General features: G+C 35.4%; 3 protein-coding genes across 9 annotated transcripts; all 3 read left to right on the top strand.

The window, feature by feature from the left end:
- Positions 1 to 1,297: 1,297 nt before the first annotated feature.
- LOC111465607 (heavy metal-associated isoprenylated plant protein 36) lies at positions 1,298 to 3,058 on the top strand. Its single transcript, XM_023110079.1, has 3 exons — positions 1,298 to 1,483; positions 1,604 to 1,679; positions 2,074 to 3,058. The coding sequence occupies exons 1-3, from the start codon at positions 1,412 to 1,414 to the stop codon at positions 2,886 to 2,888; spliced, it is 963 nt and encodes a 320-aa protein (XP_022965847.1). The 5' UTR covers positions 1,298 to 1,411; the 3' UTR covers positions 2,889 to 3,058.
- Positions 3,059 to 5,084: 2,026 nt separating this feature from the next.
- LOC111465538 (cell cycle checkpoint control protein RAD9A) lies at positions 5,085 to 11,982 on the top strand. Of its 7 annotated transcripts, none has more exons than XR_002714209.1 (13): positions 5,085 to 5,308; positions 5,774 to 5,893; positions 5,975 to 6,083; positions 6,682 to 6,933; positions 7,087 to 7,199; positions 7,444 to 7,508; positions 8,089 to 8,339; positions 8,474 to 8,627; positions 9,421 to 9,461; positions 9,558 to 9,707; positions 11,217 to 11,445; positions 11,688 to 11,711; positions 11,822 to 11,982. XR_002714209.1 is itself a non-coding variant. In XM_023109960.1 (11 exons), the coding sequence occupies exons 1-10, from the start codon at positions 5,204 to 5,206 to the stop codon at positions 9,701 to 9,703; spliced, it is 1,356 nt and encodes a 451-aa protein (XP_022965728.1). In that variant the 5' UTR covers positions 5,085 to 5,203; the 3' UTR covers positions 9,704 to 9,707; positions 11,217 to 11,875. The 7 variants fall into 7 exon arrangements, 3 of the variants coding, with proteins under 3 accessions (XP_022965728.1, XP_022965730.1, XP_022965729.1); XR_002714210.1 differs by having other exon boundaries at positions 11,662 to 11,711; XR_002714211.1 differs by lacking the exon at positions 11,688 to 11,711.
- Positions 11,983 to 19,702: 7,720 nt separating this feature from the next.
- Positions 19,703 to 20,391, top strand: LOC111465728 (protein RALF-like 33). Its single transcript, XM_023110247.1, has one exon. It carries the CDS (start codon positions 19,838 to 19,840, stop codon positions 20,201 to 20,203), a length of 366 nt encoding a protein of 121 aa, XP_022966015.1. The 5' UTR covers positions 19,703 to 19,837; the 3' UTR covers positions 20,204 to 20,391.
- Positions 20,392 to 20,394: the final 3 nt, after the last annotated feature.

Below are 20,394 nucleotides of genomic sequence, written 5' to 3'. Positions count from 1 at the left end.
ATTTTTTTTTTTTTTTTTTTTTTTTTTGCAAAATAGCCCTTAAGAAATTAGTAATTATATACCCGCTACTTCTTCAAAACCAAATTCAAAAGTCATAGGTAAAAAATGCAATATTTAAAAATATAAGGACCAAACAAAAATATAAACCCGTAAAAAGATATGTATTTTTCTCATAAATAAATTAAATACGTTTAATGATGAAATTAATATGAAAAATATTTCCAAAACTCATTAAATTTGTAACTTAACAACTATGATTAATTTAAAATCTCTTAAAAAAATTGCACGTAACACCCTACAAAATTTGTTATTTACCATCTCACCCTCAAACTTTTAAATTGATTAATTAGTCCCTAGATTTTGTTATGAAAATTTTAAAATATAAAAAATGAGTCATTTTTGAAAAATATTTGCAAAATAGCCCTGCTCGAAGGAATTAACTACCTTTTCAAAACAAAACTCAAAAGTCATAGATAAAAATGCAATATTTCAAAATATAAGGACCAAACAAAAATATAAACCCGTAAACGATATGCCGTATTTTTTCTCAAAGCTAAATTAAACGCGTTTAATGATGCAATTAATCTAAAAAATACTTTAAAAACTGATTAAATTTATAATATAACAACTATGATTAATTTGAAATCAGTTAAAAAAAATTGTATGTTATTTACCCATCACAGATCCTTAAACTTTTAAATTGATTTATTAGTCCTTATATTTTGTTATGAAATACTTAATTAATTTAAGGGTGGTTTGTGCAATTTTTAAATTATAAAAAACGAGTCATTTTCGATAAATATTTGCAAAATAGTCCCTTACCATTTTTTAAGGAATTAGTAGTCATATACGAGCTACTTTTCAAAATATTTTCAAAACCAAACTCAAAAGTCATAGGTAAAAATGCAATATTTCAAAATATAAGGACCAAACGAAAATATAAACCCGTAAAACTATACGTATTTTTCTCGAAATTAAATTAAATTCGTTTAGTGATAAAATTAATCTGAAAAATACTTCCAAAACTAATTAAATTTGTAATTTAACAATTATGATTAATTTGAAATCGGTAAAAAAAATTGCATGCAACACCCTATAAAGTTTGTTATTTACCCATCATACCCTTAAACTTTTAAATTGATTAATTAGTCCCTACAAAAATTTTAAAATATAAAAAATGAGGCATTTTCGAAAAATATTTGCAAAATAGCCCTTATTATTTTTAAAAGAATTAATAATTATATATTTTTTCAAAATATTTTCACTGATTCTTTCTTACAAAGGCGTCTCCATTTATTTTAAAAAAATACTTGAAATACCCTCGAAAGCATATCTCCCTCTCTACAATTTCGCTTTATCTCTCTCACCGTCTCTCTCCCCAAGAACAGACCTCAGAGCTCCAGTGCCTTTAATGGCAGAACCAGAAGCCAAGCTAGAGCTCAAGGAAATTGAAGAAAACGCGGAACCTCCTCTCGTATACAAGGTAGATTCATCTTAGTTTTTTAAAGTTCCTCAAATTCCTTCTTCTACCTTTCGCTAGATGCCTTATTTTGCTTGACGCTTCTGTAATTCTTTTTTGTTGTTGTTGTTCTGATTCTCTCAGACGTGGATTTTGAAAGTCTCGATCCACTGCGAAGCCTGCAAGAGGAAAGTTAAACGAGTTCTCAAGGACGTTGAAGGTTGATTTCGATGTTTCGTCCTCTTTGATTTTGCTGATGGAATCTCTCTCTTTCGTTCTGTGTTTTTGTTCCGTACTGAGATTTCTCTTTTGAAATTAATGCGTACTAGGCATCTTTGTTTCCGAAAGAATTGAAACAAGTTTTGATGATTCTGCCATGGCGATTTCATGAATCCGCATCCTCTTTCTCTACTCGAACTCGTCATTTCTTCTCTTTTTGGCATATTCGTTTGTCGATAACTTGATTTCTGTAACTAATGGCGATAGAAACAGTCAGAATTTTCTCTCTCTCTTTGAAACTCGCTATTTTTCTCTTTGTTCTCTAATCGATTATTGTTGTTTCTCTGGAATACGGATTCGAGAATATCTGCTTAACGATGAACGTGACCTTTCAGGAGTTTACGAAACGGATATCGATTGGAGGCAACAGAAAGTAGTTGTGAAAGGTAACGTCGAATCGGAAACTTTGATAAAGAAATTGTTGAAGACAGGGAAGCACGCGGAGCTCTGGCCGGAAAATTCCGATTCCAAAGTAAAAAAGAAAGGAAAATCGAAGAAGAAAGAGAAACAAAGCGACTCTGAAAGCTCCGACGAAAGCAGCGGCCATGAAGACGAAAAGGAAAAGGTGAAATTAGAAGTCCAGGACCCGACGAAAAATGGAGACACCGCCGGGAAAGTCACTGACGACGGCAGTGGTGGCCAAGCGAAGCAGCCTGGTTCTGCTCCGGTAGGCGACGGCCAAACCGGCGGCAGCGGAGGCAAAAAAAAGAAGAAGAAAAAGAAGAAGAAGAGTAGCGGTGGCGGAGGCAATGCCGGCGGTGAAGCTCCTGGTGATGCTTCAGCGATCGGAGCACCGCCGCCCGGTCCAACTCAGGGTCCTCCAGAACCCGGTCCACAACCCCTAACCGGCCCCCTTCCAATTATAGCGAACGAGAGCTCTCCACGTCACTTCGTGACTCAATACGTACCACATTCCTTTACGCACCCACTTTATTCCGTGCGGTACAGTACAGCATACGCTACATGTTCTCAGCCCCAGCCCGAATCATATTATGCCACGCCGCAGCAATATTCCTATGCACACGTGCATCCTGGAGTACGACACGAGTTTGACATTCCGCCGTCCGATTACGAGCCATATTCATCACAGCCGTCCGATTCTCTCGAGATATTCAGCGATGAAAATCCGAATGGGTGCTCAATCGTGTGAGAGAATTTTTGTTCGCCCAAATTACCATATTGAACACGTAGATGCAAAATCTCGAACCACTTGTAGAGTATGTGGAGGGGTAGTTTCGTAAAACTCTCTATTGGTATCTTGGTATGTTCTGAATCCTTGAGTCTCTCGTATTAAAAAAAAAAAAAAAAATCGTGTATAAATAAATTAGGTTTATTTAAATCATCTTACACGTTAAGGTATGAAATTTGAATTTTTACTGTAATTATTTTATATTATTAAAGTTGGATAAATAATGATTTGACGTGACATAATATACGTGATAAATTCTTTAGATAGTGATGTTTTTTTAATAAGGATAAATAGATGTACGTGTATTTATAATATTTTTAAATATTATTTAAACATTTATTGGTATGCGACTAAATCGGTAACATGAAACGAGAACTAAATTATCGAGACATGTATTTTATACAACTTTGAGTCAAAGCTCGTGAAATGTATTTACTAATACAACGGTTAATGGCTGACAGAGTACGTATTAAGATGCATAAGCACGATAAGAGGTGACAAGAAGACGTGCTCGTGGGGCTCAAAGAAGGGTTTTCTAAGTTTGATAATAATTAAAAGCTCTAATTGTTTATAATTACGAGAGCTTCAAATTAAAAAAAAAAAGTCATAGATTCGATATCTCTAGTTGATATTATATTAAAAAAAAAAAAAAAAAAAACTGGCATACGACATTAAATATGATTTAATTACATCGTACCATGATTTTTCTTTATAATTTCTACGTTATCGAGCTTCGGTCTCGTTTATCTTATTCTACCTCGAATATGATTCCTCTTGTGTTCTATTACCAAAATACCCTTAAAATGTCAATTTATCGGACATTATTCCATTAACAATCAAGGTTAATATCGTAAATAACATAAGGTTTCGACACTTACTAAAGGTCATCGGTTTTTTTCCTCTCTTTTTCTTTTTCACAATATTTGATTGGATTTGTGACCAATATCTAATGATAAAATTTAGAACAACAAACTAACAAAAATCAAATAAAGATGGAGAATAAAAAAGCATAAAGAACAATACCCACCAAAAATTGCCTTTAATATTCTTCTTTTTTTCTCAATTTCTAGAGAGTTTATATTATTTTTAATATTCTCTTTGCTTTTATTCATATTCTTCATTTGAGGACACCCTTTATTTATTATTAAAAATATTCCATTTTTTCTTTCTAGATTTTATATTTGATATATTTTAATATTTTATCTTATTTTTAAGATTTAGTTCGGGAACATTTATGAAAATTGGATTGAGACTTTTGATTCCACCTTCGTTTGTTGGACTTTCAATCCCACTTCCGTTTCTTATTTCTTAACACGGTAACCGAGTCATGCCCTAAATAGTCATGTCAATAGAATTCCCAAATGTCGAACAAAAAACTTCAAAAGACAAACGAGTCGAGGCTCCTTGAAGGCATAGTAAAAAATGACTAAAACTCCAAAAGAAAAGGAGTCGAGCCTCGATTAAGAGGAGGTGTACTTTGTTCGAGGGGAGGTGTTGGATGAAAGTCCTCATCGGCTAATGTAGGGAATGATCATCGGTTTATAATCAAGGAATACTCTCTCCATTGCTACGAGGTCTTTTGGGGAAACCCAAAGCAAAACCATGAGAGTTTATGCTCAAAGTGGACGGTTTTTTTGTCGAGTATTTAGGTCATTTAAATACCTTTAGATGAAAAATACAAAATAGAGCTTGAGCACCGAGAGAGAGAACAATAGTAAAAATATTCGTTTTTTTTTTCTTCAGTTTGAATTAAGTTAATTTTTTGTAAAATCGAAAATTTGGTTTAGCACGTAGGTTGACATTTTTTTTACCAGGTCAACTCGATAAACCCGAATAGAGAACTATTCGCTTTTTTTTCTTCAGTTTGAATTAGGTTAATTTTTTGAAAAATCGAAAATTTGGTTTAGCACGTGGGTTGACATTTTTTTTACTAGGTCAACTCGATAAACCCGAATATAAGGTTACGACCCAACCATACATTTAAGATTATTATAAAAATTAAAAATATTTGAAGTCTGTTGACAAATATTTTGATGCGGTGAATATTTGATATTTGAATAAATATTTTTTTTAAGTAATTAAAAATAAAACAAACTGACGTCAAAATTAAAATGCCAATTTATTTATTTTATTTTATTTTTATTTCACAGAGCAATTTTGATTCACGGAACTCGAAACTTCGCGCAGTATTCTTCCTTCTTCCCGCCAATACAGAACCAGTACGATTCCATTTCTCTCTCGGACTCGATCATCGGAAGCCGAAAGAGTGAGATTCAATGGAGTTTAGTCTGAGCGGAAATGCTCTCAAGACCTTCGCTCGCTCAGTCACATGCCTTGCTCGCATCGGAAACGAGCTCGTCATCCAAGCTTCTCCGTCGCAGGTACTCAATATTCTCTCTTTTTCATCGAGTTCTGTCTCCCTAGAATAGTTTAATCAAAGATTCTCACATCGTTTTCATCTGAAGAGTTGTTCGTAGTTGCTAGCAAGCTTAATTTTAGTGCTAAATTTTGATGAGTTCAAAATTAGGCGGAGATATTTGTATTGCGTAAGAGATTCTGGAAACAGTACATTGTTCGGTGAATTTATATCCAGTTTATTGACCATTTATGCATGTAGAACGTGGTTAGCAACTTTGAGCGAAATTAACTTCTGTATAGTAATGCAAATTTTCCTCTGCCCTTTATCTGGAATCAAAATTGAGTGAACTTTGTATGTCAATTTGTAAAATAAGATGGAAAAAATGTAGCTAAAACCTTGAGGCTTGCTTAGCCTGTTGAGTTGTTTTAGTATGGAAATTATATGGAAGGATCAATTTTAAAGCTGATTGTTTTATTTTCAAGTTCAGCTGGCTTTTTACACCCTCAATGCATCACGGTCTGCCTATCAAGCAATAACGTTTGAGCCTGGGTTCTTTGATACTTATGCCATTTCTGGTAATCAAGTGCAATGCAGTGTTCTTTTGAAGGTATGCATGATATTGTTCTGTATTGCATTCACTAACAGTACCTTAACACCTATGCTTACTTATTATGACATTCCATGTCAGGCTGTCTGCTCTGTTCTTAGAACATCAATGGCTAGCGTAGACCATCTGAGAGTGCGGTTACCAGATACTTATGCATTGAAAATACAATGGAGTTTGGAATGCTTCAATGGTCAGCTGCCTTTTTAGAGTTTATACGAGTACTCACATTTATCTAAAAATCATGTTTAAATGATCTATGTTCATTGGTAAATACAGATGCCTACTAATTAAGAATGTCACACAATGACGACTAACTTACATGGTTCCAGTATGTTGACATCGGTTGATTATAAATCCTCCGATAACTACAACTGAAGAGTGCAACTAAAGCAAATCTAATATTTTTAGTGTCATGTACACTAAGCATACAACATCACTGCATCGTGTGCTGCTATTATGCTGGTAGTTATATTCAAAGATAGAGGGGCAATAAATGAGACCTTTGGTATATATATATATATATATATCTATAACAATGTCCAATAAGCGCAACAAAGTGATGCAAAGGTGAAAATGCACCATGATGATGTCTGTTCATGCGTTCCATGTTTGCAATTCATCCAGTTATCAAGGGTCTAGATTACCCTAATCTTGTTAAAATTGGCCTACATAAAAGTGATGCAACAAGGACCATTGTTCTTACGAAATGATTTTGTGTTTTCAATACCATATAGTTTTTTACCATGATAACTTTTCCTCTAAATACATCAATCTTATCTGGCTTGCAGGAATAAAGAAAACATACTGCATTTCTTCCAACGTTGAGCCAGACATACAGCACTTGTCTCTTGACAGGAGACAGTTCCCAAGTGACTTAGTTGTGAGACCTCGAGATCTGAATCGATTACTCTCTAATTTTCAGTCATCCTTGCAGGAGATCACTGTTATTGCAACAGAACCAACTTCCTTACCTTCTGAAGCTGCAATTGAGATTGAAGGAAAGGCTGTTGAGCTTCGAAGTTATATAGACCCAACCAAAGGTGATAATGATATGTACAAGCCTAGATTAATTAATATATTTCACCTTAAAATTTTTCCCCCAATCAACTCCTTAGAGATGTTGACTCTTGAAAATTCGTTACATTTCAATGTATCTACTAAAATATAGTTGATGCTTCATTCTTTAACTGCAGACAATGACGCGCTGCTTCATACTCAACTCTGGATAGATCCTATGGAAGAGTTTGTCCATTATTCTCACAGTGGAGATCCGGTAGACATAACATTTGGAGTAAAAGAATTGAAGGTATTGTTGGACCTCACTTGTGGATTAATTCAATTTTTCTTTTCTTTTTTTGGAATGCTGCTCTTCTGGTATTACTACTAACATTTTCTTCTATATGCTTTGTGGTGAGTTGATATTATTGTTGTTATTATTATTTTTACAATCTTGGGCTATATTTAGGTAGCACAATTAATTTAAAGCTTATCTTTTTTGATACTCATGGTTTAGAAACTTTCTTTAAGCTACTTTCATCATCAAATTTCAGGCATTTCTTTCTTTCTGCGAGGGCTGTGAAGTTGACATCCATCTGTTTTTTGAAAAAGCTGGGGAGTAAGAATTGCACGTCTCTTGTCCTCTGATTCTTTTTTTTTTTTTTGTTTATTTTTATTTATTTTGCTTCCTTTTTTACATTATTTTTAGCATTTAATTGTGGAGGTCCTCTGATTTCTAATTGTCATAGTGGTGCTGAAATACCAGGCCTGATCTTCTAACCGCTTGACTTAGGCTTGAAAATATTTTGTTCATCTTTCTGGTTAGCACTTGGTAACTAGGATTCTGAATGAAATACAAAGATGAGAGCACAAGAAGGAAAAAAATGTACAAGATGTGCACGAATGAGATTCATTTTATGGAACCGTGAGGTGTATTAATTTCTACATGGTTAAATGTTAAATGGCATGTAGACCTGGTAGAAAGTTATATACAGTTTTGACTCTTGTAGTCCATGGGTTATTTGTCTTAGCTCCCACAGGATGGAGTATTACGTCCATCCTCTTCTAAATCTAAAAAGTAATTTTTCTAGCCTGGTCATTTAAATTTGATGCAACACTTGTTCTTATGGTGCAAGTAATTTTCATACAAAGTAAACTTTGTTATCGAATATGATAGGATTTTGTATTTGGATGTGCAGGCCAATTCTATTGGCGCCAAAATTTGGTCTAGATGATGGGTCTGGTACAAACTTTGATGCTACACTTGTTCTTGCGACTATGTTAGTATCACAGCTCCATGCGGGAAGCCGATCACAGCCTCCACAAGAGGCTACTACTGGACAGGGTGAATCTGATCACAGGACTGGGTCCCAAGCACAGCAGGATGGGCCCGGAGCTAATGTTTCTGGCCATCCATCTGATCATACCAGAATATGGTCTGAACTCTCAGGTCTCTATTTTTATCCATGCCTGAACCTAGGCCTTTCATAACCCTGTCACAATATCTTTGGTTCTCTCATTTGAATAGAACTTCGATAAAGAAACTGTTTTGTATTTAAAATCATCCTTCTGACTCTTTTTTAGGAAGTGCACCAAGAAGTGGGAATGGTGCTGAAGGGCAGGTACAAGGCCAGAGCAATTTGAGTTCTTCTGAACAGATGGAAATTCAAAGGATTAGTAATGTACAGATTTCAAAAGCTGGGTGCGCTCAGGGATATAACCTTGTTGATCGTGCTAGGTATCCTTTACAATGCAACCTGTCTCCATAACGATTAGTTTTGAAGTGATAATCTGGTTTTGTTGTTTGTGTGTGATGTCGCTTACACTTCTAATGAATTTCACACCAATGTGAATGTTAGTTTACTTAATAAAATTGGGTATGGTGACCCCATCTTTGCTGATAGGATTGATCATCTACCTTTCATCAAGAATATTCATAGTATTGGAAGATGATGTGGAGCTAACTATAATTTAGAGCCTTCAGTTCTATCTGACTTAATTTCTTTCATTTTTTGGACTGGACTAGGTTTTGGAAACGGGATACTGACATTCTTGCCTGAAAACTGTCCTTTCACTAGCTATTGTCGTAAAATATAGTACTTCATGCCTCATAAAACACTTGCTTGTCGTTGTTGTTTGGAAGAAGTGAACACTGAGAATAGCATGAACTTGTATATTGCATTTTTTTTAACAGAGATCTTACAACTAATATAAAACACCCAAAGAAATGGGCAATAATTGAGTAAAGTATGGAGTACATTAATGAAGTATGGGACCTGTTTCACAATTGATAAGACACAGCAAATTGAAAATAAGGAAGACTGTAGAGTTACCACCGTGTGCGTATTAGGTGAGTAGAAGGTTGAGGCAGTTTCCTCTTCAACGTACAGCAACTGTACTATGTTGTAACTTATACATTGTTACTGTACTCACCTTAGAGAACATTTCTAACTTTTAGTTCATCAAATATTATATTTTTTTTCTAGATATATTTACTTGTGGTTCTTAAGTAACTTGACTGTTTAATGTAGAGACCATTCTGTGGGAGGGGATCTGGGAAGAGAACATCAAGGTCAGTAGATACCTCATTAGTCATTCACTTAACCCATTAATCTTATTACTCCTGCTGCTTGTAACTTTTTCTTGTTGGGCTACACGATACTTTCAGAGAGGTCTGATATAAACGGTCCTGCCGTTTCTCAACATCATCCCAGTAACTGGGTAGATGAAGAAGATGAGGATGATGACAACGATGATGGGGATGATAACGAGTTGTGTGTTCAGTCAACTCCACCATACTATGAAGAACACTAGAAAGGTATTGCATCTACTTTTTTGTGGGCTCATGAACCTAATTAGAATGTTGAGCCCTATCTCGTAATAATTTCTTTCAATCACATATTTTTTGTCTCTTCTTATTGGTTGCAAGTCTAGCAATATGGCCCTGTTTGTTTTGAAATTATCTGAACTATGCTACTGTTTGAGGTGTGACATGTACCTTTTCTATCAACGACATAATAGACTATTGCGATTGAGCTTATTTATCACTTAATCAAGGTAGATCACGAACCCTCATAACATGTGATTTTCTCTAAGGCTTATTTTAATGTTTTCTCTCCCCCTCTCTCTTTATCTAGAATCGGAGAGCTCTTTCTATAATCTCCGTTAGGGACATGAATTTTCTTATTTATACTTCCTATGATTTTAAACTTCAACGAAGGTTTCTTTTTATAGAAGAAGTGACTTTCAAAATTTCCATTGTGAAGATCGATCGTATATGGGTTATTGTATCATGTTGTAAGTTCATGTATTGAATTTAAATATCATGCTGTATCATAGCTCAGTTTTGCTAGGGTATATCAACTGAGTTCCCATGAGAGTTATACGTGCCCTTTATATTGACGGTATAAAAGATCATTAGTTTATCAAAACTGACGATGCTATAAATAACTATAACGAACTCCAGTCTAGGTGGTTCAGTGTCATGTCCTTCTAATAGTAGGTTAATTAATTAATTAATTTATTTTTATATCCGTGAGTGACTGACTAGTTTCACGCACCTTTACTAATCACGTCGTAACACGTGACACTACTATATTTGGTAGTGAAGGTAACTCATACGATACTAGATGTAGGTGGTCACCATTTATTATATGACATGACTTCTATTGAAAAAAAACCTTGATTTAGGAACTATTTGTGTGAATGTCTAGATATTAAATTCTAAGTGGCGGTTAGGAATCACAACTCTCCACAATGGTATGATATTGTTCACTTTGAGCATAAGCTCTCATGGTTTTGCTTCGGGCTTCCTCAAAAGGCCTCATAACAATGGAGATGTATTCCTTATAAATCCATGATCATTCCCTAAATTAGCGAATGTGGGACTCTCTTCTAACAATCCTCAACAATCCTCCCCTCGCACAAATACACCATAAAGCTTCCCCTGAGGTCTATGTAGCCCTCGAACAGGGACTCTCTCCCAATAATCCTCAACAGTGGCTACCATGAGTACGTTCGTTTTAAATCTTTTATTATTTACATAACCCTTATTGACCAGTTAAACATATTCTTTTTATATGCATTTCAAGGAGACTGAGAAGACAAAAACCATGCAATAATTTATACTTGGCATTTTCCGTTTCTCCAGCATTATTGAATCACATTTTGTACTGTTTGACAATATCACACAACCAGTTGTCTGCTTTCTACACTCTACTCATGCATGCCTGCCTGCCTGCCTGCATATTGACAGGGTAATCACATACCTAGTTGATTCACTCTCTTCCCAGTTTCGACAACATAATTTGTATGGCGTTAAGTGCAGGGCCCGACTTCAGAAGACACCAACACTGATGGCTCAGTCCTATGGAAGTGTAGCGTAACATCAACCTGGGTGCCAACTCCCTCTCATTTAGCTGGTGGTTTGTGTATCCTTGCCTTAATCATTGGGTCAGTTCGGTCATAAACTGTTGATATTTAACCAGTTCCATTAAAGTTGTAAACAGAATCTGCTGTTGGTTTTGGGATCTTTTGCATTGATATGATGATTTCAGGTATTTTTTTTTTGTTGTAAATTGTCATAAGTTTTGATTTGATTTGGTTATTTAGATTAGATTTGATTTGGTTATTTGAATTAGATTTAGTCCTATCGGAATTTGATATCGGGATTTGGGAATGTTTTGTGGGTCACATTATATTTTGAGTGACATATTGGTGAGTCTTTGTAGTGTGATAATGAGGTATTCACTTGAAACACATTGTTTGATTAGTGATTGGTTTCTACCTGTGGATGTAGGGGAACTTCTTCTATCCGAACCACGTAAATATCTTGGTGTCTCTTTGTGTAATTCCGTTCATTGGTGTTGTGAGTACATTTGTTTCGCTTGTTCTGCTTTCGGTGCACTAACATTTTTTAATGTCATCTTATAGATATGATGGGCATTCCGGAAAAGCTGGAAGAGCAAAAGCTTTTTACCGGAGAAACAAGAAAAAGCCTAGTGAGCCATCCTTCCTCTTTTAGTTCTGTTTACTTGATTGCTTAATTGATTTCCCTCACTTTTTTTTTATAATAAATTTAGTTGTGTTTTTTTTTTTTTTTTTGGTCTTTTGAATTAGACAGGATATTAATATATTTTAAAAAATTTTAATTTTATGAATAACATGTCTTTTTAATTTAAATTTTATGTCTATTAAATATGTTTATTTGTAAGATTTTGTTTTCTTCTGTTTTTGGTCTTTTAAAAAAATAGTTATTTTTCAATATAACTTTTATTAAAAAAAATGTAAAAAAGATAATAATAAATTATGATATTTTATACGCGAAAATATATAATGTTTTATTAACATAGTTTAAATTTAAATATTAATATTATGTCTTTAATAATTAAAAAATCTATATAAAAAAAATTAATAAATTAAAATAATTAAATAAACAACTGGAAAATGGAGGTGTGTAATAAATGAAGAATAAATAATTTGATTAGGTAAAAATAATTTGAATTATTCTATATTTAATTGCAATATTATTACTATAATTGATTTAGGTTTAATAAAAAATAAATAATTTGAATCAAATCATAAAAAAATTGAGAAATAAAGAGTTTAGATTCAGTTTAAATTCTATTTTAGTTTATATATTTAAAATTAGGACAACTGATAATAGAGATTATTAAAAGAAAAAAAAAAATAATAAAAACAAATTTTAAGTTCTATTGAAATTGTAATAATTAAATTTTAATATTTGAAAGTACTGGAACTCAAAGTACGGGGACTTAAATGATATTTTAACCTTAAATTTACATTTATCCATCAATTTAAATTTTTAGGTTGATCGATGAATTCACAAATTTAATTTTTTAAGCTATATACTAAAAATAAAATGAGAGATGCTCGTAAATCTAATCATAACTTATTTTGAGCATATAAAATATTACTTTTTATGAAATAAAATGAATTCTATAGAAAAAGTTATAAATATATATATAGAAAAAGATTAATATATTCTTGGCTTGTCCATTTTAATTTTCATTTTATTCAAATTAAAGACAAACTTTTGAATTTAAGGAGAAAATAANAGGAAGAAAAAAAAAAACTTAAAAAAAAAAAAAAAAAAAAAAAAAAAAAAAAAAAAAAAATATATATATATATATATATATATATATATATTCTTAGCCCTTTTAATAAAGCTTCCAATTATTCGTCCTTCCTATTTCCTACCAACTTTTTAGTTACCAAACCTTTGAATTCATTCACAAATTTGTTTAAATGGGATTTCACCCATTATTATTATTTATTAAAATTGAAATTTATTTATGCCATTTTTGCCCTTGCTCCTTCAGCTTTATTTCCATTTGGGTCCTTTATTTATCTGTGTATTTTTAGGTCAATGCAAACGTTTTGTATGATGCTTAGTAATGGTATTTTTGTCTTTTCCAATGCTTTTAAATTTTTTTTCCTGTCATTATTTAATTTTCCTATACAAAATATATTAGGATTTACATATTTATTAAATATATTATAAAATAAGTAGTTTTTTTAAAATTAATTTTTTTTTTGTTTGTTTGTGTGGTTAGAATATTTAAATTATTAATTTTTTTAGTTGATGACACGTATCTTAACAAGTCAGATTATACATGTGCAATCAATTTTAAAATTTTTACCCGACATCAACCAATCCAAAATTTTAGGTTCGTTGGGTGGGTGGGTGACTGGAACAACCTAGATAGAGTTTACGCCCAACCCAACCTTGAGTTGGATTGTCGGGTTGTTTTTTTAATAGCTAAAATTTTATAAAACTCAAAAATCAAATATTCACACGTCACATATCACTAAAGTCAAATATTTTTAATATTTATAATAATTAAAAAAGTATGGTAGGGTAGGGTTCGATTGTAACCATATTTTTGAGTTGGTCAGGTTGACTCGATAAAATATGCCAACACTCGAACCAACCCAAAATTTTCGATTTTCGATTTCCGAAACATTCAACCTAACCCAAATCGAAAAAAATATAATTCAATCATATTTTTATTGTTTGAGTTTGATAATTTAGGTTTGTGAATGTTTGATTAATCCACCACACCCAAATGGTGGTGAGAGTTCTCTTATTTATAATCATTTACAGAATACAGAAATAAGGTAAATTACAAATAATAAGGAAATAGCGATAAAAGGAAAGAATAATAAATGAATACAATATATTTGCATTTAGTAAAAGAGAAAATATGGTAACCCGTAATGTAAGGCAAATATCTAGATATTTGCCTTAATGAACGGTCAACTATCCTTAACACCCCCCCGCAAGCTGAGCGTCGGATTTGAACGAACATGAAGCTTGGATCTGAAAAATTCAAAGAGAGGTCGAGAAATACTCTTTGTGAAGATGTCAGCAACTTGGAGATGAGAGGGTACATATTGTGTACGAAGTTTGCCAGCGATAACAAGTTCTCGAAGGAAATGATAATCTAGTTCAACATGCTTGGCCCGCTTGTGAGAAACAGGATTAGAGCTCAAAAAAATAGCACTTTTGTTGTCACATAAGAGTAAGGGCTGCTGTGAAATAGGGACCTTGAGGTCATGCAAAAGATGCGTAACCCAAAGAAGTTCAGCAGCAGTTGTGGCAAGAGCACGATACTCAGATTCACAGCTGGAGCGTGATACAGTAGGTTGCTTTTTGGCACTCCAAGAAATGAGATTGTTACCAAGATAAATAGAATAGCCGGATGTAGAACGACGAGTATCGGGACAACCAGCCCAGTCAGCATCCGAATAAGCGACTAGCGTACTAGGAACAGTGGATGGACGAAAGATAAGACCAAAGTGGAGTGTTCCTTTGACATAGCGAAGAATACGTTTGACAGCAAGAAAGTGATCTGCAGTAGGGGCATGCAAGAATTGACTGACAGAATTGACAGCATAGGCAATATCTGGACGCGTGATAGTCAAGTACTGAAGGGCGCCAACAAGAGATCTGTAGAGAGTAGGATCAGAGAAAGGAGAACCATCAGCAGTCAGGTGTTGAGAAACAACCATGGGAGTGTGAACTGGTTTGCTATCGAGCAACTGAGCACGAGTAAGAATATCTCGAGCATATTTTAACTGACTGATAAAGAGACCATCAGGAGTGGGTGAAGCTTCAAGACCAAGAAAGTAACTGAGAGAACCCAAATCTTTGGTAGCAAACTCAGAATGAAGCTTGCGAGTAAAGCTGTTAATAAGAGATGAGTTGTTGCCGGTAACAATAATGTCATCAACATAAAGAAGCAAATAGATAAGGTTAGATTGCTGATGAAAGACAAAAAGGGACGTGTCAGCGCGACTACAAGAAAACCCAAGTGTGAGAAGAAATGAGCTAAAACGCTGAAACCAAGCACGAGGAGCTTGCTTTAAGCCATAGAGAGCTTTCTTTAATAGACAAACATGCTTTGGAAATCGAGGATCAACATACCCAGGAGGTTGTTCCATATGAACACGTTCAATAAGCGTTCCATTGAGAAAAGCATTCTTGACATCAAGTTGTCGAAGAGGCCATTTATTTGTGACTGCAATAGAAAGCACAACACGGACAGTGGTAGCTTTGACAACTGGACTGAAAGTGTCAGTGTAGTCAAGACCAGGAACCTGAGTATAACCTTTGGCAACGAGACGAGCCTTGAAACGCTCGACGGATCCATCGGGCAAATATTTAATACGAAACACCCATTTAGAGCCCACGATGTTGGTGTTGGCAGGGCGAGGAACCAAAGTCCAAGTATCATTTTGTTGTAACGCTCGAATTTCTTCATCCATGGCAGCCACCCAAGCAGGATTCTTAGCCGCAGATTTGAATCCTTTTGGCTCAGTGGATGCAAGAAGAGCAGAGAGAAGTCCAGATGAGCCCAACATACCAAGATTTGCTGGATGACGAGTCTTGAATATACCAGCTTTGGCGCGTGTGATCATAGGATGAGTGCCCAAAGAAGAGAAATCAACAGGAGGTTCAATAGAGGTTGAATTAGAAGTCGAGGGTGACAAAGTGGAACCTGCAAGAGAAGTATCAACCTGCACAGACTCATCTACAAGGTCAGAACAAATATCACACGGGGATGAACTGGATTGAGGAATGTGCGGTGATGAAGTGGTAGGGGGGGATGGATCAATATGATGAAGATGTGGTTCCAAGAAATTTGAAATAGGAATAGTGGAAAGAGGTTGGGCTTGGGAGCTAGGGATAGCAGGAAAGTGAGTTTCATCAAATTGAGCATGGCAGGTGATATATAGCTTAGTGGTGGCGGGATCAAGACAGCGGAACCCTTTATGAACAGGACTATAACCCAAAAAAATACAAGGAATGCTGCGGGGAGAAAGCTTGTTAGGCATATAATCACGCAAATAAGGATAAACACGACAACCAAAGGGATGAAAATTGTCATAATGTGGAGTGTAGCCATAAAGGAGTTCAAAGGGTGACTTACCTCCAAGAAGTGGAGTAGGCAACCGGTTGATAATATAAGCTGCAGTGCTGAAGGCGTCAACCCAAAAACGAGGAGAAAGATGAGAGTGAAAGAGAAGGGCCAAGCCAGTCTCAGTCACATGACGATGTTTTCTCTCAACACGACCATTTTGAGCAGGTGTATATGGACAAGAGAGTTGATGGTGGATGCCAGAATTACGTAAATGAGTTTTGAAACAAGTACTAGTAAATTCGGTACCACCATCGCTTTGAAATACCTTGATACGAGAAGAATATTGATTTTCCACAAATTTTTGAAATTGAAGAAAAATATCAAAAAAATCAGATTTAAATTTTAAAGGGTAAAACCAAGTGAATCGAGAATAATCATCAATAAAAATAGCATAATAAAGAAAACCCGAATTTGATTTGACGGGAGAAGGACCCCAAAGATCACAATGAATAAGATCTAACACATGAGACGACCTACGTTCATTGCGGGAATAAGGCAATCGATGGCTTTTCGCAAGCTGACAACTATTACATAATGATGGAGAAGGCAATAAAGACGTAAGAGAAAGATGACCTTTTTTATTTAAAAAAGAAATAACAGAATGATTCACATGACCCAGACGAGCATGCCATAAATCATATGAAGCACGTAAAGATTTGTTTTTAAGGGCTGAAATAAAAGCAGAGTTGCCGCGCTCCAGCACATATAGCCCTCCATCTCTTTTACCGGTTGCCACCACCCTTCCTGTTTGATGATTTTGGATAGTAATAAGATTATTAGTAAATGTAACGGAGAGAGGAAAATCAGACGTTAATTTACTTATGGAAAGAAGATTTTTAGTGAGGTGAGGGACAACCAAGACATCTAATAAGTGAATATTTGGAACAGGAGAAAGAGTACCGATGTGGGTAATGGGTAGGGATGCACCGTTTCCTACAATCACAGAGTCCTTACCCGTGTAATTTTTAGACTGATCCAGAATTGATGGGTCGGCAGTCATATGGGCCGAAGCTCCAGTGTCCAAAAACCAATCAGCAGCATCGGGTCCAGCAATAGAACATGACGTGTTAAAGGCTTCAGCAAGGTGAGCATGAGAAGAATCAGGTCGAACATACCGTTGGTTGCAGCGGTCAGCATAATGGCCCTTTTTGCGGCATATTTGGCAATGAGGTGGTCGACGACCCTGACTTGAGTGGGTTCGTCCTCGATTAGAAGAGTTGTTTTTGTGAGAATAAGAACGACCTCGCTGATTGGTAAAGGAAGCAGGGTGACTTTCATGGGTGCGGCCACGATTAGTGGCTATGAATGCTGTAGGAGTGGAGTCAGAGGACTCAAGGGAGCGCTGGAACAACTCAAAACTTTCAGTTTTAGAGACTAGATCTGCAAAACAGGGGATAGGGGTGAGAGCCATCTGAGCAGTAGAAAAAGCTGAAAATTCGGTGCCGAGTCCACGAAGGAACCAATGCACTTTATCAATGTCCTCGACGGGTCTGCCAATGGCATGAAGTTGGTCACAAATTTTTTTGAAGGCACGAGCATACTCAGCAACAGGTTTTGTGCCACGTTTCATCAACTGCAAGTCATCCTTGAGTCTCAGTTCACGAGCTTTTGACTGATAGCTGTACGTAGTTTCCAACGCAAGCCAAACATCACGTGCAGTAGAGAGACCAACGACAACAGCCATGGCTTCCTCAGTGAGAGAGGAGAGCAGGAGACAGAGAAGTCGTTGATCGGCTGCTCTCCATGCCAAATATTTGGGGTTGAATGTTGAGGAGGTTTCTGGTTCAAAGCGAGGTGGTGGAACCATAGTTCCATCGACATAGCCCAGCATGTCTTGACTCTCAAGAAGAGGGAGAAGTTGGCTTTTCCAAAGAAGATAATTGGAGGAAGAAAGTTTGATGGTGATCATATGGATTAGAGTATTGAAAGGAAGAAGATGATAACAAGATTCGGAAGCCATAGAGAAGAAAGGATCAGGGTTGTTAAACCGAAAGGGCTCTGATACCATGTGAATGTTTGATTAATCCACCACACCCAAATGGTGGTGAGAGTTCTCTTATTTATAATCATTTACAGAATACAGAAATAAGGTAAATTACAAATAATAAGGAAATAGCGATAAAAGGAAAGAATAATAAATGAATACAATATATTTGCATTTAGTAAAAGAGAAAATATGGTAACCCGTAATGTAAGGCAAATATCTAGATATTTGCCTTAATGAACGGTCAACTATCCTTAACAAGGTTGATCGAGTTTTCGAGTCATTTGTTAAAAGTTTTAATAATTTTTTTTTTTGAAAAACTTATAAATATAATATATAATTGGTTAGGATGAAAAATAAATAAATAAATAAATAAACAATTTAGCAAAACGGTTGGTTCGATTTAATTGATTTTTCCAATTTTAATAAAAAAATAAAAAAAAAATTGCGCAAATTTGTAATTTATATTTCATTCAATCCTTAATTATTTATTACGCTGTAAAAAATAAACAAACCACTTTATTAAATATAATAAATAGTTGAAAGTTGACGGTAACGGAGACAACGGAGCAATTGGTGGTGGGGAGTTAGGTGAAAAAGAGAACGGCAAAAAGAAAAAGCATGGAATAAACGCGTTTCGGTTAACAGATTCTTTGACGGACATTAAAAATAATTTCCTCTTATTTTCTTTTTTAAAAACAATTAATTATTAATAAGTTGTATTTATTTATTTATTTATTTATTTATTAAAAAAAAACCATTTCCTTCTCACCAACAATGAAAGGAAGACAGCCGGTCAACTACATGCTGTGTATTCGGTGGAACTTGAAAAGTCTAAAATGCCCCCATAGTTTTGTTTTAATTGCTAAGTTGACATTGTTAGGTGGCTTACAAATAACGACATAATTAACATAATTTTTATTTATGAAAACCCGAAATAAATCAAACTAACATTTTCTATTTATTTTTTTAGAAATTCGGACGGTTTCAAGAAATCATGGGGATCTGGAGAAGATTTGAACGGAGTCAGGTAGGGATATAGCGGGACCCGTTTAAACGAAGAGTCACGACTCGACTCAATTTGAGACGGTTCCCACAAGTTAAATGGACTTTTTTGTCCTCTATTTCATCGTTCGAGCTCAATTTCGTATCATTTATGAAATGATCGGGGTTCGACCCTAGATGCTAGTATAAACAAGCTACATGAACATTCAACCTAAAACGACAGCGTTTTGCACTTGGGTGGAGTCGTTATCCCATGACGTCATAACAAAGACTAAAGAATGGCATATTCGTTATTAAGTGGAAATATAAGGGTAGATTTTCAGACCACGTTCTAAATAAGTCTTTCAACTGGCTTCATTACTGCTCGCTTTTTCTGTGCTAAAGAAGAAGAAGAAGAAACCACCGACGAATCGCCGGAGCGACTGCCGGAGCTGAAGAAACCGTCAATTCCGAGGAGACTTCAGATAGAGAAAGAGAGAGAGAGAGAGAGAGAGAGAGAGATCTTGTTCTTGCATGGCAATGGCCGGATTCAATTCCTCGACATTCTTCCTGATCTGCGCCGCTGTGTTTGTGGTCTTCAGCTGCTCCTCAACCGCCGTCCACGGTGGTCTCGGGATCCACCACAGCCTCGGATGGATTCCTAACCAATCGACCTGCAAGGGCACAATAGCGGAGTGTTTCGGCGGAGAGGAGTTCGAATTCGATTCGGAAATCAGCCGCCGTATCTTGGCCACCAGTCAGTACATCAGCTACGGCGCTCTGCGGAGGAACACCGTGCCGTGCTCGAGACGCGGTGCATCATACTACAACTGCCAGCCCGGAGCTCAGGCCAACCCTTACAGCCGTGGATGCAGCGCCATTACAAGGTGCAGGAGTTGAGTAATTTGTTTGTACTCTCTGTTTAATAATCTCTTTCTCTCCTTTCAATGTTCATTGATCTTTATTTTTTTCCTTCTTTTTTCTCTTTTTTGAGATTGCTTTGGTTGTTATACAAATTGAAAAGGGGAGATTGATTATATAATGTCGTCGTTGTCGTTATTGTAAGTGATGAAAATTGTTGTGCTCAATTA

The sequence above is a fragment of the Cucurbita maxima genome, unplaced genomic scaffold (genome assembly GCF_002738345.1).
Source record: "Cucurbita maxima cultivar Rimu unplaced genomic scaffold, Cmax_1.0 Cma_Scf00029, whole genome shotgun sequence".
NCBI lineage: Eukaryota > Viridiplantae > Streptophyta > Magnoliopsida > Cucurbitales > Cucurbitaceae > Cucurbita > Cucurbita maxima.
Note: the sequence above shows the minus strand (reverse complement) of the source record. Positions and strands in the feature narration are given on the sequence as shown.